Here is a 20,907-nt window from a genome sequence, read left to right as displayed (position 1 = left end):
GTAGAGTTTCACTGAAGTCTTGAATCTTGAAGTTGGTGAACAATATGCATTCCTTCAATGAAAAGTCCAATAGTACTTCTCTTTTATCAGTAAAAATCAAAGTCACTGCTCAAAATTGATGAATCTAAAACATTCTCTTCTCAGTAAAATCTCCTAAATTTGTTCAGACCAGTTTATGAGGGAGAACAAAACAACACAGGTAAAGACACTTGCACCAGAGCTAAGACCATTTATTGTTTTTTTGTTGTTGTTGTTGTTGTTGAAAAGTGCCTTTACGGTAACCCCTTGAGGTATACAGGTTTGATCAAATCCAGTGTCAAAGAGCCAGGAGGTTGTCACTGGTTGTCTGAAAGATTTTGTGCAGAGGACACTGTATGATGTTACACAGACAGGATGGGCGAAGAATCTCCGAATCTTATGGGAAGTGATTAAAGAAAACGAATCATCTTGAGCCGAGCTTTTTCACGTGACCAAATTTGGTAATTTCCTTCACAGTCGTGGTCTTGTTTTGCATCAATCTTAAAAAGGCATGCGGCCCCTCGAAAGTACGAAGCACGAATGTCTAAACAACCGGGTGAAGCTTCCCTGGTGAGGTTCTGAGATCAACATATTGCTTATTTTTACTAATTCAGTGCAAAATAATCTCTGTGACAACAATGCTTCCAAATAGAAAACACAGAGGACGTTGCTAACTCAGAGGTTTGGTGTAAGGAGTGATGTTGCACTGCTTTTCAACAAACAGTAAGGAATAAAAGCGAGGCCAAGGGTCCTTCAGTAGACCCATGATACAGGCACCCACTGGGGGGTGGATGTGGCATGCTCTATGGCCTCCTCCACCCCTTTAACGCTCTCATCCACGTCGTTGTTGACGAGAACCACGTCACAAAAGTGTCTGTATGTGCTCAGGATGGCATCGGACTCTTTCTGGATCATCTGAAGGTTTTCCGTCTACGAGAGAAGAAACAAGAAGGTCAGCCGCTGTTGGCTCATGGTGTCAAGAGATTAAAAAACAACGGATGAAGATAGAGCACCTGTGGAGCTGTGTTGGTGGGAGCGATGAACACCACCAGAGGAGCAAAATCGGCGGTCCGCACCAGTTTCAAGGTCTGCAAGAACGTTTGTCATTCAGTCAAATCAAACTTTAAAAATTCCAACAAAACAATGAGCGTTTAGACATATTACACTAACAACATGGAACATTATTGTTAATAGTCAACAGGTATAAAAGAGGTATTGCACCCTTACAAAGGTTTGTAATACTTTAGACAAACTTTAGCAGCACAACAGAATTGCAACTACCCAAGATTCGAACAAATAAAGAACAAAGAACAGCTTGATCCTGAGCAGGATTGTGTGGAGCTGGAGCCTCGGCACACATGAGCATGAAGGGTCACGGGAATTTTGAGTATATAGTATGTAAAAATATGTGAAATGAAATGACAACCTATCCATACCCAGCTGTACAAAACATCGTCCCTCTGTATGCTGAGAACAAATATACTGGCGCCCAATCCTTATAGAAAATGAGATGCCTATTATCTCTTCTCGTCCTGATATATGTGCCAGTTTTTCTATTCCAAAGTCAAATCTTTATTGCATGTATTGGTAAAACAGTGGGTCACTGTAAGAAGACCAGTAAATTACCTACCTTCTTTACATTTCTATAGAAACGGCAAAAGGTCTTTTTAACTACTGGGACATCTGCTGTTTATTACTTTTTGATTGACTGTAGCCTTTGATACTGCAAATTATAATACTCTGGCTTCACAACTGGAACAAGTGCTTCATAATAAAGGCACAGTTCTGTCCTGATATTAGTTTCATCTGGCATAAAGGAGTTTTTCCATACAACATCTGCAAATATTTTTATTCTGCACTTCAGAGGTTCCACAAGGGTCCATTCTGGGTCCAATGTTTTTCCACTTTGTATACGTTGTCTTTTAGATCTGTTTTTAGGTAACTTAATACTCCTTTCTATTGCTATGGCAAAGATTTACAGATATGCCGGTACTTGCTTTCCAAGTTTGACAGCAATAATCATTTATCATCTCTGTTAAAGTGTTATGCCTCCCTTTACACTAGATGACAACCCTATCACAGCGTGGAAATATCTACCAGAAGATGGTCTTAGCAGGGTCATGATGAAATTTTCAGGTGCATATGCAACGGGCTCTGCATATGGTATGATGGGACCAAAATAGTTGAGCAAGGTTGTTGTGGTTTTTCATCATGGGGGTCCTAGGTGGAGCATGGGACGATGGCAACAATGTCTAAATAGCCACCACATGGAGACCACTCGCACTGGGATGAGTTGGTCATTGAGAATTTGAAGCAGGTCTGGCCATGCTGCTCTCATGCCTTTGTTAAAAATATGATTGTGACAAGATCATAGTAAACAACTTAACCTGTGGAGGTAGCATCACACAAGCACAATCTTGTAGTGCACAGCTGAGTCCTGACATGGGTGTATAGAGCGTGTGATGGTGAAGGGAGCATTTTGTGCATGTGAAAATATTATGGGAAAAAACATGGCATTGTCATGATTGCCTTTACATGGAAATAACTTTTCTAAACTTACCACAATCCAGCAATATTTTAATAGGTTATGGAGAGTGTAGAGTGTCTGGGACCTTAAATAAAACTAAGGTTCAATAAATGCCCTTAATCCAAAAAAAAAAGCAGTATGTCAATGTTCCCCATCGATGAGGGATTTGAATAGTGAATGTTTGTAGTTTGCAAGATGAGTGTTTTTCTAGAGAATGAAAGTAAACCTTAATGTTTTTGTTGCAAGATATTCAAGTGGGGAGGAGTCACACTGTGTAGATGAATTTATACACATACTGAAGTGGGATAACAGTAAAGATTCAGTCAGATCTAATTTTTATGTCCCAAACATTAAGTCCATTCTGACCTGTGGTTCTACATCCAGCACGGCAACTTTGTCTTGATCGTGGATCTTAATGATGGTCTCAAACTTGGTACCAAACATGTATCCCTGGAAGCTGCCGTACTCCAGGAGCTCGTTTTTCGAGATGCACTTGGTCATGTCTTCGTTTGGGATGAAATAATACTCCTGTCCGTTCTCCTCGTCCTTTCGTTGGGGTCTGGTTGTGTCTACGCAAAATGAAAAATAAATAATTAACAAAATGAACATCAGTTTTTTCTTCTCATGTGAAGAAAAACACTAGAGGTTTCCTTACGTGGAGCAGGGTATGAAAACTTCTCCGGGTATTTTGTCAGCAGTGCATTTTTGATGTGGCTCCTTCCAACACCAGGTGCTCCTGAGAAGTGCCCAATTTTCAAAATAAAGTTACTTCAAAGGAGTTTAATTTATAAATTATCCCTAATGTCATTTGAAGATGAATTTCAGAAATAACCCGATGGAGAAAGTCTACTTCAAAGTATGTTGGAGCTCATACTCAAAGTACTGATGAGAATAACTGGGTTCTGCTTACCTATCAGCACCAGAGTTTTTCTTTTAAAAGCAGGGAGTCTCACAACTTCTTCATAAGAAATCACGTCCAGCTGGTCAAAAACTGAAACAAGTTTAACGTTAGGATGAGCCTGCCGTCGAGATGGACTGAGTGAAGGAGCTGGAAGAACAGGTCCAGTGGAAACACTCACTCGAGCTGTGTTTAGCCAGATATTTGTCTTTGCACTTCTTCTTCTTCCCAAACGGGCTGCAGGACTGAGTGCCCTCCTTGGCCTTGCTCTTACTGGCCACCCTCCTGCAAAGAAAAACGCATGTGAAGTCTGCGGCACGTGGCCATGTGCATATTTCACTCTGAAGCGTCGACCACCAGATATGACGTATACCATTCTTGGAGCTCGGGGGAGGGAATGAGTCCGGCAAAGTCGACGGCGCTGCTCTCCACCCGGCCCTGCCACCAGTTGGGGTCCTGCTTGTTGATGATGTGGATGATGTCTCCGGTTTGAAACTTTAGGCCGACCTCTTTGCACGGGATGAGGTCGTCCTTGGTAGGGTCGTAATCAAACTGAGCCCTCATGTACGTCTGCACATTAAGATTAATTGCACACACAAAACATTTGTTTGGCAGAATAATTTGTTGTAGCTGAGACAGGAAGTGACGAAATGTGTCAATTAGGACTTTATGAACGTTAGAAACTACAGTAATGACACAAATGAATAAATACCACCCTTAATGATGTGGCAGGAAATACAGTTTTCCTGCTGAAGGGATGTTTTATCCATTATGAAGTAGTGTTCTGTGTAAAAGTTGTACACAGTTAATATCTTACCTGCTATAGATGGCTTTGTAAGCTATCTCAGTTTGGAGAAATAGAGTTAATGAGCTAAAAGCTAGTACTGATCTGTGCCATTTTTAAACCTTCATGTCCATAATTTCACGTCATGGCCTTTAATGCTTCATTACACGGTTATTTACATCTAATTCTGTGATTATTATGCTAATACTTTGACAAAAACGTATAAACAAAACTGCCAACAGTGAATAAATTCATACGAGAGAATTGTTTTGTACGGTTATTAAACTAAGATGGCTCCTGAAGTGGAAGTGGGTCCGCTCAGACTAATCGTTATTAGTTCAATACAATCCAAGGGGACAGAGATTTTACTGTCTTAAAAGTTTGATCTTCAAAATTTCAAAGCCATTTAAGCGGACGCTAACATATAATATTTCCACTGTTGCTAATTTTGCATAACATGGTTATTTAGGTAGAAATATGATTGAACACCTGCTGAAGGTGCCTGCAGGATGCAGTAAAAGTACTACAGCCACATGCTGTCATTTGAATTAGCAAAGAATTGTAGAAATCTATGTGAGTATTTGAGTAATGCCAAACTGACAGCGGTGTAAATCTCTAAAATGGCGTCTGCATCACTAAGAAATGAGTGCAATCCATTTTGTTCTTAGCTGCATTTGGTCACGCCACCATCCCTATGCTTGTTCTCTCCTAAGGGAGATTATCCAGTGAACCATCTGCAACAGGTAAGATAATAAATGTTTGTAACATTCACACAAAACAGCACTTCAAAATACCTCTTTAAGGCTTCAAACACACGCTGTAGACGTTTCTGCTAAAACTAATGGTAAACTTCACCTACGAGTCAAGCAGAGTATGATATGTTCCTGACAGTTTCATTCAGAACTTAAAATAACTTTATAACTTTTAAAACAAGCACTGATTTTGGTCATTTTAATTAATTTGACCAGTGCAGGCAAAATGAGTGGAAATGAGCGCAGGCTGCAGTGAACATAAAATAACAAGTCCATAAAAACACCATCACCTGGTAACTAAAATATCAGCTAATGTTCACAATCGGCCTTTTCAGTCAAAGTTTTCCAACAGGTTTGTCAGAAATAATCCTTCGTCTTAACTCTGATCATTGTGTGAATGTTTATGAAGCATTCACTCTACTGTGATCCATTTCTCTTTTGTACATTTTTCAGCGCACTTCTCATCCCACATGCATGTATCAGGATATTCTCATCCCACAGTTTTTTCAACAAATCATTTATCGAAATGTTCAGCTCGTTCAGGACAATACTACTGTGACTTCTGGTATTAATGCAACTTTAGCTTTTTGAAACATTTAGCCTTTTCTGCCACTTTTTTTCTCATAGAAAATGAATTGAGCTCATTTTCCATCCTTCATATCTTTAGAGCTGTTTACAACCTTTTCCAGCTCCTTTCACATTTTGTTCTGCTTCAGCTTCTTTCAGCTTCCTTGTGCAAATTTAAACATTGTTTTCAGCTACTTTCTTTCAGCTGTTTTGTGCTGTAGTGGTGTCAGGGTCAGCTTAGCTGCACCTTTCACTACTAATTATTTAAAAGCAAAAATAGCAAAAATCATTCACACTGCATTTTTGCAGGAAATGCAATTTCTCTAGTTTCTTTTAAAACCCATTTTTCTCTGCCGGGAAATCCCTTTGTATAATGTTTGGCATCACTGTGAAGCTTATGTGTTCCTCTTTTATGTAGGGCCGTGAATCCTGATCCTTTTGTCTAAACTAAACTACCTTGTTGCCAGGTGATAAATGAACAAAAACCAACAAACTATAAATCATTTTAAAACCTCTGAGATGGAAAAAAAAAATTAAATTATCACCACAAACTGAAAAATGCCTCATTGTGACTCATTTTACCAACACGGCTCACCGATAATTATTTTAATTATTTAAGTGCAAAACTTTAGAAAACTGTCACAGATCATGTTTTTCCCATAACAACCACATTTATTAATATTAGGAATACATTTAGTAAAGAATGCAACAGTTTGTAAATTATTTAAATATTATATTTGCATAGAAATAAGAGGAAAGCCTGTTATAGCTCAGAAACGTTTTTAATGTAAGTTTAAAAAAACAGAAGAAATCAACAGGTTTTATAAAATCCGAGCAGCGGCGTGGTTCTGTTTATGCTGCAAATCATCTTATAAAGAATTCAGAAATCATTTCATTCTTATATTACTTGATGCTTTTTAGCAGCTCGGCCGCTTCTTTTGAGGTTTATTTAAGTAAGAATGTAGGAAATGTTTTTAATGCGTGACTATTTTGGACTGTAGCCACCTCAGTGCAGCCATGTATCAAAACGTTCGGCTCATTCAGGACATACCTGCTCTGACATTTGGTGTCTGTGCAATTTGTATTTCTTGAAACATTAAGCTTTGTCGGCCACGGTTTTCTCTTTGAAAATGAATGGAGCTGTCTTTACATCCTTCATACCCTTCGTGCTGTTTAAACTTTTTTAGAGCTCATTTCAGCTTTTGTTCTGGTTCAGCTTTTTTCAGCTTCTTTCTGCTCATTTCAGCTTTTTATGCTCCTTTGAGCTTCTGCTAAATTCGACTTTTCTTTCTTTTTCAGCTACTTGTTTTTCTTTTTTTTTTTTTTTTAGGTATTTTCTGCTAATTTCTTCCCATTTATTTCAAATTACAACTTTTTATGCTTTTTTCAGCCTCTTTCTGCTATTTTCAACTATTTCAGTTACCTTTTTCTAGCAAATTTTAGCTTTTTTCTGCTCATGTCAGTTTTTTTTTTTCTTTTTCTTGCAAATTACAGATTTTTGTGATCTATTAAGCCTCTTTGGGCCTATTTTAAGCTTATTCTGCTACATTTCTACACCATTCAGCTTTTTTCTGCTGCTTTCTGCTTTTAAGTTCCTGCTTTCAGCAAATGTCAGCAGGTCAATTTCAACTCACAGTAAGAATACAGAGATGAAACTATTTCAACTTGGTTTCATCAAAAATCATTTGGCAACAAACATTCATGCTGTATTTTCACAGGAAATGACATTCCTCTAGTTTTAATTCCTTCCTGAATCGACCTGCATCATGAATGATTTTTTTAAAAATTGCTTTAAGATTATAAAACAATCAAAAGAATGAGTTCAGAACCAAAGCAGATAGCTGCTCGTCTGGACCTCATTTCATTACATTTAATTTAGAAAAGTCTCTTCAGCTGCAGCTCCTGCGGTCATTAATGGTGAAGCTGTTCAGGTGATGCATCAATATAAATATCTGCACTGTTCTCAATGACAAACTGACCTTTGACCCCCATGTGAACTCACTTTGTAAGAAGGCCCACCAGAGAATTTATTTTTATTAGAACCTCTGTGGTTTTAATGTTGATTCTACTTTAATGAGAATGTTTTATTGAGTATCTTAACTTTTACCTTCATCTGTTGGTTTGGATTGTTAACATGCAAAAACAGGAACCAACTCTTGGGGATTGTGAGGATGTGCAGCAGAACAGCTGGCATAGCCCTACAGAACCTTACTGACCTACACAAGGTGAGATCAGTGAACAAGGTCAGGATGATTCTGGCAGATCCTGATCACCACTCCATGGTGAGTTCAGGTTCCTTCCATCTGGATGCAGGTATCTGCTGCCCAGATGTAGAACGACCAGACTGAAAACTAATTCATCCCTGTAGAGATCAGGCTTCTCAACGAACAGTGATGATTTCATGTACTGTTATTTTAACGTCTAGTCTAGTACAGATGTTTTGTGTGCTACTGACTGTGAAACAAACTGCCCCTTGAGGGTAACAAATATTATTGAACTTGAACATTTTTTCCGGCTGCAGTGACAAACTGTGCTCCCTAACCTGAGCTCCAAGTGCAACGAGTCTCTTGCACACAAATATGCGTCTGGATTCTTGGAACGTTTTATTGGGTTCTGGCAAAACTAAACAGCACAATGTCTCTTCCAGTTTTTGTGACAGTCATTAGACTTATCGTATTCACTTCACTCCCAGAACTTTCATCTTTGCTGCTCTGACGATTCAGTCTAGTCTACAATAGAAGGAGCTGCTTCTATTAAACAGATTTTCACACATGGAAGTGTTTTATCTTATACAGTCAGATTTTTTTTTTGGTTGTGTACATTTGCACCCTATTTAAAAGGAAGTGAATTTATGTTGTTTTTTTATTTTTTTCATTTAAATGCTAACTAGCTTTGCTGCTCATGTTTGGGTTTTAACTGAGCTTTTTAATCTCAATGAAATTCTCCTGGAAAAATAAAAACACGAACGTAAACATTTAAAGGAACAATAAAAAAAAAACAATCATTACACAAATACTGACTTTTCTAATCCAACTTTTTTTTTTAAATGTACAGACTATAAAAGGCAGAAATAAAAAATGTTAACATTTCAACTATATTCTGTTACATATAAGGTTAAAACAAATGATGTTAAAGTGTTCTGACATATTTGTAAATGAGGTTGTTAGTAGGAGTGAAGAACAGCCGTGGTTTCCCTCATGACGCTCCAGCAGTAAAGACCAGAGCAACGACTCTGTGAGTAAAACTGATGTACTACGGAGCGAGCGGGGTCACCAACCAGATGTTCTCCGAGCGTTAAAATCAGCAAAGTGTTTCCTAATAAGACTAAGTTCAGTCCTAATGCACTACAAGCAGTGATTTATTCACCATCACTGGCCGCTGCAGACACAGTTTAAAGTCCAGGGAATAAAAACAACTTAATCTCTTTTAATTAGCTCATGATAAATTAACTGGACACTGTATGATCAGCTGTTTTATCCTGATATTTTCAGTTATGAGCAGCCATTTTGTTGGCACAGAAATGGCTGCTACAGAAAAATGCTGCGGCCAGTAGATGGCAGCATGAAACACACACACACGCCGTGAGTGTTTCATGCTCTGCTATGTCTAATGTTCATTTAGACTAGTTTCATAATCACCTGTGTTGGTCACTGAGATTCACCTGAACAGAATCATTTCAAACAAGTGAGTCACAGAAGAAGAAAGTGTCAAACTCATCTCTGAATCGAACAAAATCAGGTTAGAAGCAGCTAAAAGAAACAAACTTTAAAGAACACAAACTTTACCTCGCAGACTCGAGAGCGACTCTGCATCTTGGGGACGATCTTCATTGTGACGACTCCGGTGGTTTCCCTCTGATGATGACAGAAAATCATCCGAGTGATGTGAAGCAGAATTAAAAGCTTTTATTCCCCTTCAAAATTTGAACTGACCAGAATCTTTTGGAGCTGATCAACAGAATGATTTGACACACTTTTCCCGTTGATTTCTGCTATTTCATCTCCTTCATGTATGGAACCTGTGAAGAAAAAGACAGCTGCTGCTCTTAAAGCTATACTTCACATCTTTTCAAGTGGGGTTCTGACAAAAGGTTTTAAACAAACAATATCTTACCTGCTGTAAATAACTCTTTAAATTGCCTCAAATTGGGGGAAAAAAATAGTTTATTTTGACTGAGCTGACGAGCTAAGAGCTTTGAAGTGGATTGTTGCCATCTTAACTCAAATCTGAAAATTTCCATGGTAGCTTGCGAGAGCAGTTAGTTGCAGCAACAACTAGCTGTAGCACTCAAGGTAAAGCCTGGGGCTTGTTATACAATTTATGCAGGAAAATCTGTGTTGTGTGAAACTGACAGAGATATAAAGGTTTAAAGAAGTAACCATGAACTACGCAAACAACTACAAAACTTTAGGGACTGAAGACACTCAAACCAATGTTTTGCTCATAAATTTGGGCAGAATTCGTCTCGCATTAAATGAAGTTATGTAAAACAAATATGATATTGATTGCTTATAACGTTTCCCCAGGACCTCGCTTAAAAAAAAAGTCTAAACCAGAGCTGTTGGACTCAATTACAATAAAGTGGTTTTACCTGAGTGCCTATCTCTGTCACTACTTCCTACTTAGTGCCTCTTTCCTGTGGAGTCCCGCAAGGCTCCATTCTTGGACCCTTCTGTTTTCATTGTTTCTGCTCCCCTTGGGGTCTATCATTAGGAAACATGGTCTTTTGTTTCATTGCTATGCTGATGATTGTCAGATTTATCTGCCCATAAAACCAAATAGTTCATGCTAAAGTCACCTCTGGTAAAATGTCATAATGACATCAAGGCATAGATTGCTTCAAACTTTTTAAGTTTCAACGATCAGAAAACTGAAGTCATTGTGTTTAGCTCTAGCTCTACTGCTGTCTCTGTTAATTTTGGCATGAATTTGGCAATAATTGGCATTTTAGCGCTTCATTAAGCATCTCCTGTCATCTGGTCAGTCGAGTTCATGTGGTCTAGGAGAACACAAGAAACGTCAGGTGAAGCAGGAGCACAAAAGCATCCATCCTTATTAGAAAGTCACATAAATGTACTGTGGTCCTGTGTATTTTTGACATTTTGTATGAAAAAAATAAATCAATGAAGTGGGCGCTATTACAGCTGAATGAAGCTAAAGGGTGTTTAAAGTCATCAAATATAATCCAAATCCACGCCAAGTGAGATCTTCTAGGTAATATTGAGTTAGTATAAGGCGTAGGAGATGAGTTCTGCTTCGTCCACTCCCAGGGAGTGATTTGATTTACTATTTCATTAATTTCTTTTTTTTGTGTTTTTTTATGTTCTTATTTTGATGCTTTTAATTACATCTTGGTTTTTTTTCCTATAATTACTGCCTTGATCTTATTGTTAAACACTTTGGTAACAGCTGCTGTTTTAAATGTGCTTTATAGTTAAATTTGACTTGACTACTTCTTTTAGGTTTTTTTTCCTCACGGGCCAAATAAAATTCCAAGAAGGGCCACATTTGGTCCCCAGGCCTTCACTTGACCCAGGGAGTCAGTGCGACTAGGATGCTTTCAGTTACCGTGTCTGTGGATCATCCCTCCATGCAATATTCTGGCCACTGTGCACCTCTGCTTGTCATTCAGTTTCAGAGTGACCCCCTATGGAGAAACATCACATAAAACAAGAAGGGGAGGTCAGTGGCTCACATCTGACATAATACATCCTGAGGAGTCAGACTGCGTACCATTGGCTCTGAGGGATTCTTCTCAAAGGCTACTTCTTTCATCCGGGTCAGATCGGTGCCGTTCATGTGTCCAGCGCAGCCGTTGGTGTAAAGCTCAGCTCCTTTATTCTCGTAGGTCTGCATGGCTGCCTGCTGGAAACAAAAACACACTAAATGAAAATATACACCTTATCTAACAGAGCCAGCACCCTACAGTATGAATACTTCATAAATACAGTAGTCCCTCCCTCGGTACTTCATGGTTCGACTTTCGCAGACTCACTCTTTCACAGGTTTTCAACGTAAGACTGTACACGACACAAGATTGGTTGACTGATGGAAGGTGACCAACCAGAGCATTGTGCTGAGGGGCGGACTGGCCATCCGGAGCATCAGGACATTTCCCGGTGGCCTGGCCCGCTCAGTTATCAGTGAGGGCCCCCCTCCTTTCTCTTTATGAGGATGTCTGTCACAGCAGAGCAAAGACACAACAGGCAAGTGTGACAGCCTCAGAAAGAGAAAAGAAGGTGTGTGTGTGTGGAGGGGGTGTCTGTCTTTTGCTACTGGCTATCAGGAGCACTGAGAAATGTCCTGGTGCTCCCAATGGCCAGTCAGCACCATGGGCTGCGCAGAATGGCTCTGTAACTGTAGCATAGAGCTGTGATTTCTGGCCCAAGCCCGACCCGAAATTCAGGCCAGGTCGGGATTTTAATACCGTTTTATGAATCATACAGCACAAAGAAAACTAAATAAGAATGTACAATATAAAATTGTATTAATCTACTTGTAGAGGAGAAGGCAGTAAGTTTACTACACTGAGAGGATGAAGAAAGAAGAGTGCAGTAGTTAATCAGACTGTGAAGCGAGTAGCACTGGCTCATTGCGCAACAATTGCATATGTGGCCCCACCCACCCTGCTTTTATCACACATCTGAGGATTTGCAATTGACCCACAACAAGCGACATAATGGAGCTGGTAAGTGTTAAACAAAAACTAAAAACGGGAGGATTCACTCTACAAAGCCAGCACAGTGAAACCTGCTGATGTGTGTCACGTACACGCTCAGGTCCGACCAGCCGATTGAAAGAAGTAAAAAAAAAGTCTTAAGTTTCAGATGGACAACAGGATCATCAGCCGCGCGCGTCTGCTGATCGGCCAGTTGAAAGAAATTAAAAAAAAAAAACATTCCGTTAAGCTTCTGATGGATAACCGGCTCATCGGTCGCGCACGACTACTGACCGGTCGAATGGATAACTGGATCATCGGCTGTGCGCATCCCGCTCCGCACCCTGCTCTCATCTACAGTGAAGGAAGTTGCAGCATCTGAAGCTACAAAAACCAAAGCGAGCAGCGCGTTCAATTAAAATAGCTTTGTTCTGTTATTTTCCAAATAATTTTGTAATAAAAATATCTTTGTTCATCTGTATAATAACCTATTTTTAGAGTTGATATTTTTAGGCTATTCATTTTGTATGTTAATATTCATTTGGTGAATTGTTAATAAACAAGAAATCTTATATCTTCCTTTCTTTGAAATACATTTTAAAAACTATCATGTCAAACTGATTTGCTTACAAAAGCGGTAAAAGCTTAATTAAAAAAAAAGTATTTTTTCAGGTTCGGGCCTGTAATTACAGTTTATCGAGTTGTGTCGGGCTCAGACAAAATGCCTACAGGCTCGGGCCAGGTCGGATTTTTAGGCCTGAATGCAACTCTACCATAGCATCAGTCTACCTGCTCTATTCCACTGTGCTCTTTTAGAGCATTTAGAACATTGTTAATTCATTAATTCACTCAACCTTTATTTAAACAGATAAGTCACATTGAACCTCGAAGACTCATTTACAAGTGAGACCTAAGACGAATATTGCAAGAGTGTGGGAAGTGTTTATAAAGCCTTAGAATATACTATATAATATATTAAAATAAATATAACGTCTCTACATCGCAGATTTTCACTTATTGCGGTGGCGTCTGGAACGTAAGCTCTCGCGATAAGTGAGGGACTACTGTACACCTTTAAACTGGATGAATCAGATCACCCCATTAATATTTCAAACAATGGCGGTGACTGTGTGTGTGGCAACAGATGTGATTCATTTGCAGCTTTGCAGTTTCACTGTGTGTTCAACGGTGAACATTAACTTGGCATTTTAGCGCTTCATTAAGCATCTCCTGTCATCTGGTCAGCCAGGTTCACGTGGTCATGGAGACCACAAGAAACGTCAGGTGAAGCAGGAGCACAAAAGCATCCGCCATTCTTAGGAAGTCACATAAATGTACTGTGGTCCTGTGTATTTTTGACAAATTTGCATGAAAAAAATCAATGAAGTGGTACAATCCCATGTCAAGAGAGATCTTCTAGGAAATACCGAGTTAGTATAAGGCATAGGAGATAAGTTCTGCTTCGTCGACTCCCAGGGAGTAAAGTGCAGAGCTTACGATATCAAAAAGTTTAGAAATGAATCATTAAGGTATTGTGGTGGACATCAGCACAAAGTTTCTGCATTAAAATGACACATCAGCGCTGCCTCAGCAAAAAGGGCATTATCTGTGCTCCAACTTTAGCCCCACAATAAACCAATAAATCCTCCTCCTCTCTAATACCCTCAGCTGGACAGGAACACTGTGGCAGCTTGGTGCATGCATGTAATATATGTTCCAAAAGCCAGGAAAACCCCCACTTCCAGTTTGTAAAGAAGTGACAGGAAGCAGGCACAACAACAGTCAGGCAGTTGTCTTTAAGCAAAACAACGGGAAGGTTTTATTTTTGTCAGTCTTGTGCCAGAATACGTCAGAAGTGTCCCGGACCGAGGTCCAACAGATGAAGTTACATCCTCTGAGGGGAGCCGTAAACATCGCTTGTTGCTTTGTTGCTTCATAGATCCCCTCGGCGATAGTTCATTTCTGGTCAAACAGCTGCTCCAAACTTGGCAAAGAGTCGTTCGTGAACCCAAATGTTAGTCAATCCAAAGCCCTGGATTTAGAGCAAGGAGTGCACAATACCAGCTGTTATTGTTGCAGCACTCTAACGGACAGGCAGACAAAAAAAACAAGAAAAAAGAAAGTAGAAATTGAGCCTACAACTTGTTGTTGCCACAACATATAGATTTTAATCTGCAGTGTTTTCTGGAGGAGATATGACGAGTTAAAGAAACTCAACACTTCCAAGTTTGAGGATAAAAAGAGCTAAAGAAGAGTACCGAGTGTGTGAGCAATTTGCTAAGCTAGTAGCAGAGAGACACACACACTGGGCGAACAAGGACAAAAATGTCTCTGCTTCGATGTATAAACTGTATAAAAAGTAGAGCCTGGCCGATGCATTGTTAGGGCCGATATTTTAGGCCGATATAGACGTTTGGGGACCTATCATATTGGTGATAATTGTCTGGTTATGCACTGATATAAACATTGAGAGCAAGCCATGTCCTTACTTGCAGAAGGCGTAATTCTACCAGATCTATACAAAGCTAATTGAACAAATCATTCTAAAGAGACTAATCAGTGCCTTATCACGATCGTACACCGATGAGGCACACATCAGAGGCAATGAGGGGCTCAGTGTCTTGCCCAGGAACACTTCGGCATGTGACTGCTGGTGGAATCAAACCCCCACCTCTCGCATTGGAGGACGACTGCTCTAACCACTCAGCCACAGCCGCCCCTATTTGTACAATGTATCCACAAGAGGACGCAAGAGGACAACTTTCAAGTCATTGCCATTCACTTTAAGTTTCACTTTCATTACAGCGGAAGCAGGGAGCAATACTAGTGTATTTTGCTGAACAGAGCACGGTAAGTTTATTTGAACCGATCTGTAAAACAAATCAACAACAATAGATTCTCTTCAATCCTCCAACCCGCTTGTCATTAGCTACGTGCCTCTCAAATTAGCAAGTTAACATCTAGATAACTTAGCATAGGCTTTTGCCTTGTAAAACTTTATCCAGAACAATAAATCTAACATAGAGGTAAATATATATCAGTAACGCTATCTTTGTCATCCTCAATGAAATGTTTGTCTGAAATCTTTACTTTTCTGCAAAGAAAACTAAACTCTGCTGCGATGAACACTAATTAGGCCTTCACCATACGTGACTGAATGTTTAAACTATGAACAGGGAAGGGCGTTTCTTTGTTTAATTTATATTTTTGTGACTCACTTGATGACGTTATAGTGAATAGTGGAGGTTAGAAAATGTGAACGTACGTTAGGCAGACTGTTTCAAGACTTAAAGCAGGTTAAAAGTAGCTGTTTACTTACATTCTTGGAGGTGAACAAAGATTTAAAAAAATTCAGACATTATATCAGTTATCAGCATTAGCCTTACTCTCCCAATATTGGTATCGGCGATAAGCCAAAATTTCCATATCGGTCGGGCTCTAATAAAAGTGCAAAAGTTGCAAAAAGATTAAAGAGTTTTGTTTGTAAATATTTTGGACAGTTGAAAAGTTAGTGAATCATGTGACCTGTGATGTCACTCACTCTAACCAGTGAGCAGTCAATCCAACACAGACTCGTTATAAACCCAAAAACTGCTCTAAAGATATAATTTTATATTTAAAAAACACAGTAGATATTAAAAATCTGAAGCACAAGGTAAGGTGTCCATGTCTTCTGATGCATTTAAAGTTTAAACCTGGGTTCTCTTTTAAAATATGTCACATAGAGCTCCAAATAGGGTGAATTTTCTCACTGGTTTTGCTAAAAATCCTATTGTTGTCCATATGTGTGTTTATTGTATTTATTTTAGCAACATTTTTTTTTTGATGGATTGCTACCAAAGGTCAAAGCACAATATCCCAATCGATACGTACAATTTGATTTTTGTAAATGTTTTTCCAGCGCTGCACGAGTGAACCAAACATTTAACAATAATACAAAATAAACATTAAATACCGTATTTTCCAGTGTATAAGTCATAGTTTTATACATAGATTTGTCAGTCCTGCGACTTACATGCCAAAGTGACTTATATATGTTTTTTTCCATAATCACAGTGCAATTTTTGACTGATGCTTTAAATTTCGAAGAACTACAACAGCGAGCCGTGCGTGCTCGCTTCATTCAGCTGGTGCAGGCGGAGGAACGCTGGAGAGCTCGCAGCTCCAGCCACGATGGATGGATGGATGGATGGATGGATGGCGCCACGCCGCCCAGGCGAAATGAAGCCGTTTTAACCATTAAATTGCATTTATTAAGGAAAAGTTAAACTGAGACACACCTTTGCTATAGTGTCGAGCAAACAAATAATTGTTTTAAGTGTTAATCTTGTTAAAATTCGAAGAACTGCAACAGCAGGTCCTCACGTGCGCGCTCGCTTCACTCAGCTGGTGCAGGCGGAGGAACGCTGGAGAGCTAGCGGCTCCGACCACGATGGATGGATGGATGGTGCTGCGCCACCACGTCAAAATGAAACTGTTTTGATCATCAAATAAACGCATAATAAATGCGACTTACATGTTTTTTTCCTCTTCGTGATGCTTTTTTTGACTGATGCGACTGATGCGACTTATACGCCGGAAAATACGGTCGTAATAAATGTGGTTTAATGCTGATGTAATTCTCCTAATTCTACAATTACTCACCAGAAAGTAGGCAAAGGCATCATCACTATGCCCTAAAAAACCATGATTTAAAAGTATTTATGATGGCGCAGACAGCTCCAGCACTATCAGAACATTAATAAAGCCTGGTTCTCACTGGGCTGTGACTGCTGGCTTTGGCCCGGGAGTTTCTAAAAAGTCTGCGAGGGTTTACAATCGTCTCGAGCTCTTGCTTGGAAATTTTGAGTTGGTTTGAAAAAGTCGGGGCGACGAACATATTTTTTTTCAAAGTTGCCTCAGGCATCTAAAACCAACCTTGAACCCTTTTCTATTTTTATTTTTTGTAACTCTAAAGCCCCTGAGTTGTATGAGTTTGTCAGTACATATGAAAGCTTCCAATCTATTCTGGCCCAAATTGTGCAGACGTGTGAGCATTTTCACTTTAAGTGTTTATAACTCATCGTCAAGAGTCCTGTGAGATGCTGCCTCATCATGGGTGAGGTCAATTCTCAAAAAAAATAAAAATACAACCATCAGGCTTTACTGCATTCCAACGACAGATAACCAATGTGATCAAACACGTTCTTTCACAAACCCAGATTTGGAAAACTGGATAAACAAACACTTGGAGAAAAACGTAGTTCGGGAAGACGTCTCATCTTAAACTTGAGCTGTATTTGATTCTTCAGCGCGTCACCTCCCAATAAAAAAAGTCCCAACACCACAGAAAAACACCTCTGATGTAATATTTCAGAATCGCAGCTTCAGCCTGATTATTAAATCTAATATTAACCATAAGCTTTGGTGTGGATGTGCTTTCCCGTGCTTTCCTATTGATTTCCTGAAAGAACATGATACTGAACCCATATCTTATCTGTGTGAGACGCGTTACGAGAAAAACAAAACCTCCCTTCAGCTGCTCCAGGCAAACGCAGGCTGGAAGGATCAGGAGAGCGGACGACCAAATGAGACGCTCAGTTTTCTGCAGGATCATTCTGACCCCAGATAGCAGGCAGATTCTGGGCCTTAACATCCGATTAAAAAGGCACTTCTTAGATTTCACAGCTGAAGCCGTGACTGTGCTTAAAGCACAAAGTTGGTCTGGTTTTAACAGGTCACGGGTGTCAGAAGGAAGCGTTAGTGGCTTCCAGAGCAGAAAAACACATTTTGACTCCAAACAGAACAAAACAGGGTGTGTTATTACTCAAACTGGACGTTTAATCAGACACCAGTTCCTACTGTCAGATAGAAACAAAGCAGAAAAGAGTGATTGGAACTACAAAGTGCTGATACAGGAAAGAAGTTTCCTCTCTTTTCTATCATTTCCCTCCTTTATCTCTCTGCTGACATCTCCCATATTCTGACACTGCTTCAATCCTTCAGCTGTAAATCACTGCCTTCATCAGAACTTCCTGCATTCTGGTGGGAAAAAGCCCCAAGTGATGCAGTCAGGCTGCAGAAAGAGTTACACAACACCCATTAACGACCATTATCACAACTCATGTTGCATGTGCCAAACATTTAGCTGCTCCATCTTCTGCCTGAGTTAAAAAAAAATTGGCTGCGATGATACAGCTTCTTTCATGTGATTTGTTAAGTTTCCCTTAAGTTGTCAAAAGTCTCAGACAAGAAGAAGTGAAACTGTCAGGTCAGCATGCAGCTAAAAGCTGACAGAGGATTCATGTCACAGACCTGATCCCGCTCAGCTGATGAGAAAACTTGAGAGCTACAAAACAGAACAACCCGGCTCGGTCTACTTCCTGGAAGCGAAGACTTTTTAAACACTGTGGGATGCCTCCCCACAAGTAAAAGAGTCCGGAGGTAAATAAGTAAATAAATAAGCAAAGCGACGTTTTTACCTTGTCAGACTTTGGTTTGTTTTGAAGGAGATGCTCCAGGTACAGGTCGGAGAGGGCTGTCCGGACGCTGTTCGCCGGCTCTAGTAGGACCGCAGGTTCGTTTTTATTGGATTTTAACGTCATCTTCGCCTGTTAGCTTAAGAAAAAAAAAAAAAACACAGTGAACCCGACTTGCCCCCGTTCAAGGTCCACCGCAGGTTTGATGAAACTGCTGATAAGAAGTCCTGAGGATGAGATAAGTCTCTGTCTGAGACAAAAGTCCAAGGTTTTGCTAACTACTGCGGAGGAGGAGTGGAGGGGGGGACACCGCTGACAAAGCAAGTAAACACGTAAAGTGACCGAGCGGTGCTCAGCTATGAGGCTCCAGCGTCTGCTGCGTTCACGTACACCCCGGAAGCTCGGAATTATTCCATCCTCGGGTCGTTACAGGTGTGAGGATCAAAATTTAATCTAGAAACATAATTAAATTAAAGCGTTATCAAATAAATCGGCTTTCTACTTCAATACTTTAGTGATTCTATGCGGAATTTTGTTAACAATTTTAAGCAAAGGTGAAATTTATAATAGCTGTAAAAATTTCCGATAACTCTAAATGCATCACTACTGCAGCGTTTTTTAAAGGGGCTGCTTGAGGAAGCAAAACAACGCCGACCTAAAGAACATGGTGATCCCAGTAAGCGCAGCAGGTTTGACTGCCTCCATGAAACTTTAAGACCCGGTTACAACACGCAGCAGGCTGCCTACATCACTCACGCACTGGGACAGAAACAATGCTCTTTAACATTAAGAGCTGGATCAAATATTCTGCTTGAGTGTGTCTGTCTGTTAGCAAAATATCTCATGAACCACTGAGCGGATTTTAATTAAACTTTCTTGAAATAATCACTAGAGGTACCTTTGCAACTGATTAACTTTTGGAGCAATCCCAGTTCAAAGTGACCATCACCGACAACTTTCTCTTGAAGACACAAAAATAGCTGTAATTCTGTTAGTTTTACAGATATTAAGCTAACATTTGGTGTGGTAGTAGCTGTGAGTCACTCACAATATGTACACCGAGAGCAGCTCCTTGTGCTTAATCTTTGCTTAAAGCTTTAGCTGTTGGAGTCGACCCTTTTTGACTTTTATCATAATATTTCAAGAATATACTTTTAATGAAACTCCCAGTAAGTAATAATTTGATGTACATCCACAACAGGATCTATTTAGGAGTCAAGCCAATTAAAGATGGCCGCCACAGCTAATCGCAGTTAGTCAACACAAAGATGGTTGTAACTCAGTCAATGTGATGGATATTGAACTGAAATCGGACGTGGTAGTAGCTGAAAGTCATTCATAGCAATGGCCCACTCCGGGCCTCATAGTGTATTATTTTCAAGGTTTGAGGAAAAATGGGTAAAAAGACTGTTTTAATCGAAAACACTGTCAGGAAAAGAGGCCTTTCAATTCCTGTTATGAAACTAAAACAAACGGCATAAAACAAAAAGGACAAAAACTGATTCCTACAACCACAGAGAATACATTGGAGTCATTATCTGATTATTGCTGATGTATAACAAGGCTTGATGGCTTTTAACTGCATGTTTATTAAATCAGTTGTATTTATACTGCACTGAGCAGTAGGAGGTGAAGGTGGTGTAGGAGGATGGTAGGAGGTGTTCAGACAGAGCTTTGGCTCTTTGTGGACCCCATCCGGACACGACAGGAGACTGTTGAAAGGGTGCAGGCCAGGGCCTGATCATCTGTTAGCCTCCAAGAGGAACTCCAGAGGGAGCCACTGAACAAGTTTAGATCAGCTGCTGTATAGGTTCCTTTCTTTTTGGACCTAATTGGTGATTTTCATGCATGTAACCCTCTTGTTTTATGTATTTGATCTAAATATGTACATTTCAATGGTTAAAGCTGACTCTTTTTTTTTTGCACCCTTCCGTAGGAGACTCAACATAACATTTCCTGGGATGACAGATTCAATAATCTGTAGGCTATCAATCCATTGTTGACGTTGTATTTATCATATGAAACACTAGAGGGCGCACTAGTGAGGTGACCTGTGTTTCACTGAAGCAACAGCAGCCATTACCAAAACGGTCAAACAGCTGCACTTGGTGTTTTGACTAAATAGTTATGAGTATGGGCTGACTATGTAAAGAAATGTAAATTATACTAAAGTGTATGCAATGTATTATAATATTAAAACGTATGTAACAATGCCAGAAAGCTGTGTGTGCTACAGATGTTAGCA

General features: G+C 39.7%; 1 protein-coding gene across 2 annotated transcripts; it reads right to left on the bottom strand.

Moving 5' to 3' along the window:
• Positions 1-214: 214 nt before the first annotated feature.
• Positions 215-19,040, bottom strand: mpp1 (membrane palmitoylated protein 1). Of its 2 annotated transcripts, none has more exons than XM_037688047.1 (12): positions 18,666-19,040; positions 11,280-11,411; positions 11,115-11,193; positions 9,479-9,564; positions 9,332-9,400; positions 3,817-4,013; positions 3,625-3,728; positions 3,456-3,536; positions 3,201-3,281; positions 2,912-3,114; positions 1,032-1,106; positions 215-948 (listed from the first exon to the last, which is right to left on the bottom strand). In XM_037688047.1, exons 1-12 carry the CDS (start codon positions 18,786-18,788, stop codon positions 772-774), a joined length of 1,407 nt encoding a protein of 468 aa, XP_037543975.1. In that variant the 5' UTR covers positions 18,789-19,040; the 3' UTR covers positions 215-771. The 2 variants fall into 2 exon arrangements, with proteins under 2 accessions (XP_037543975.1, XP_037543976.1); XM_037688048.1 differs by having other exon boundaries at positions 11,280-11,408.
• Between the last annotated feature and the right edge of the window lie 1,867 nt (positions 19,041-20,907).

Source organism: Nematolebias whitei, chromosome 14, assembly GCF_014905685.2.
Source record: "Nematolebias whitei isolate Nwh7 chromosome 14, NemWhi1, whole genome shotgun sequence".
NCBI lineage: Eukaryota > Metazoa > Chordata > Actinopteri > Cyprinodontiformes > Rivulidae > Nematolebias > Nematolebias whitei.
This window is presented reverse-complemented; position numbering and strand designations above follow the sequence as displayed.

Bases quoted from the DNA above. Each gene is read 5' to 3' on its own strand.
- mpp1 (XM_037688047.1), bottom strand. From the start codon at position 18,788: ATGACGTTAAAATCCAATAAAAACGAACCTGCGGTCCTACTAGAGCCG. The intron at 11,412-18,665 runs GTAAAAACGTCG...TTTTGTTTCCAG, and splicing joins ACAAACCAAAGTCTGACAAG to CAGGCAGCCATGCAGACCTA. The intron at 9,565-11,114 runs GTAACTGAAAGC...TTTTCTTCACAG, and splicing joins AGGGATGATCCACAGACACG to GTTCCATACATGAAGGAGAT.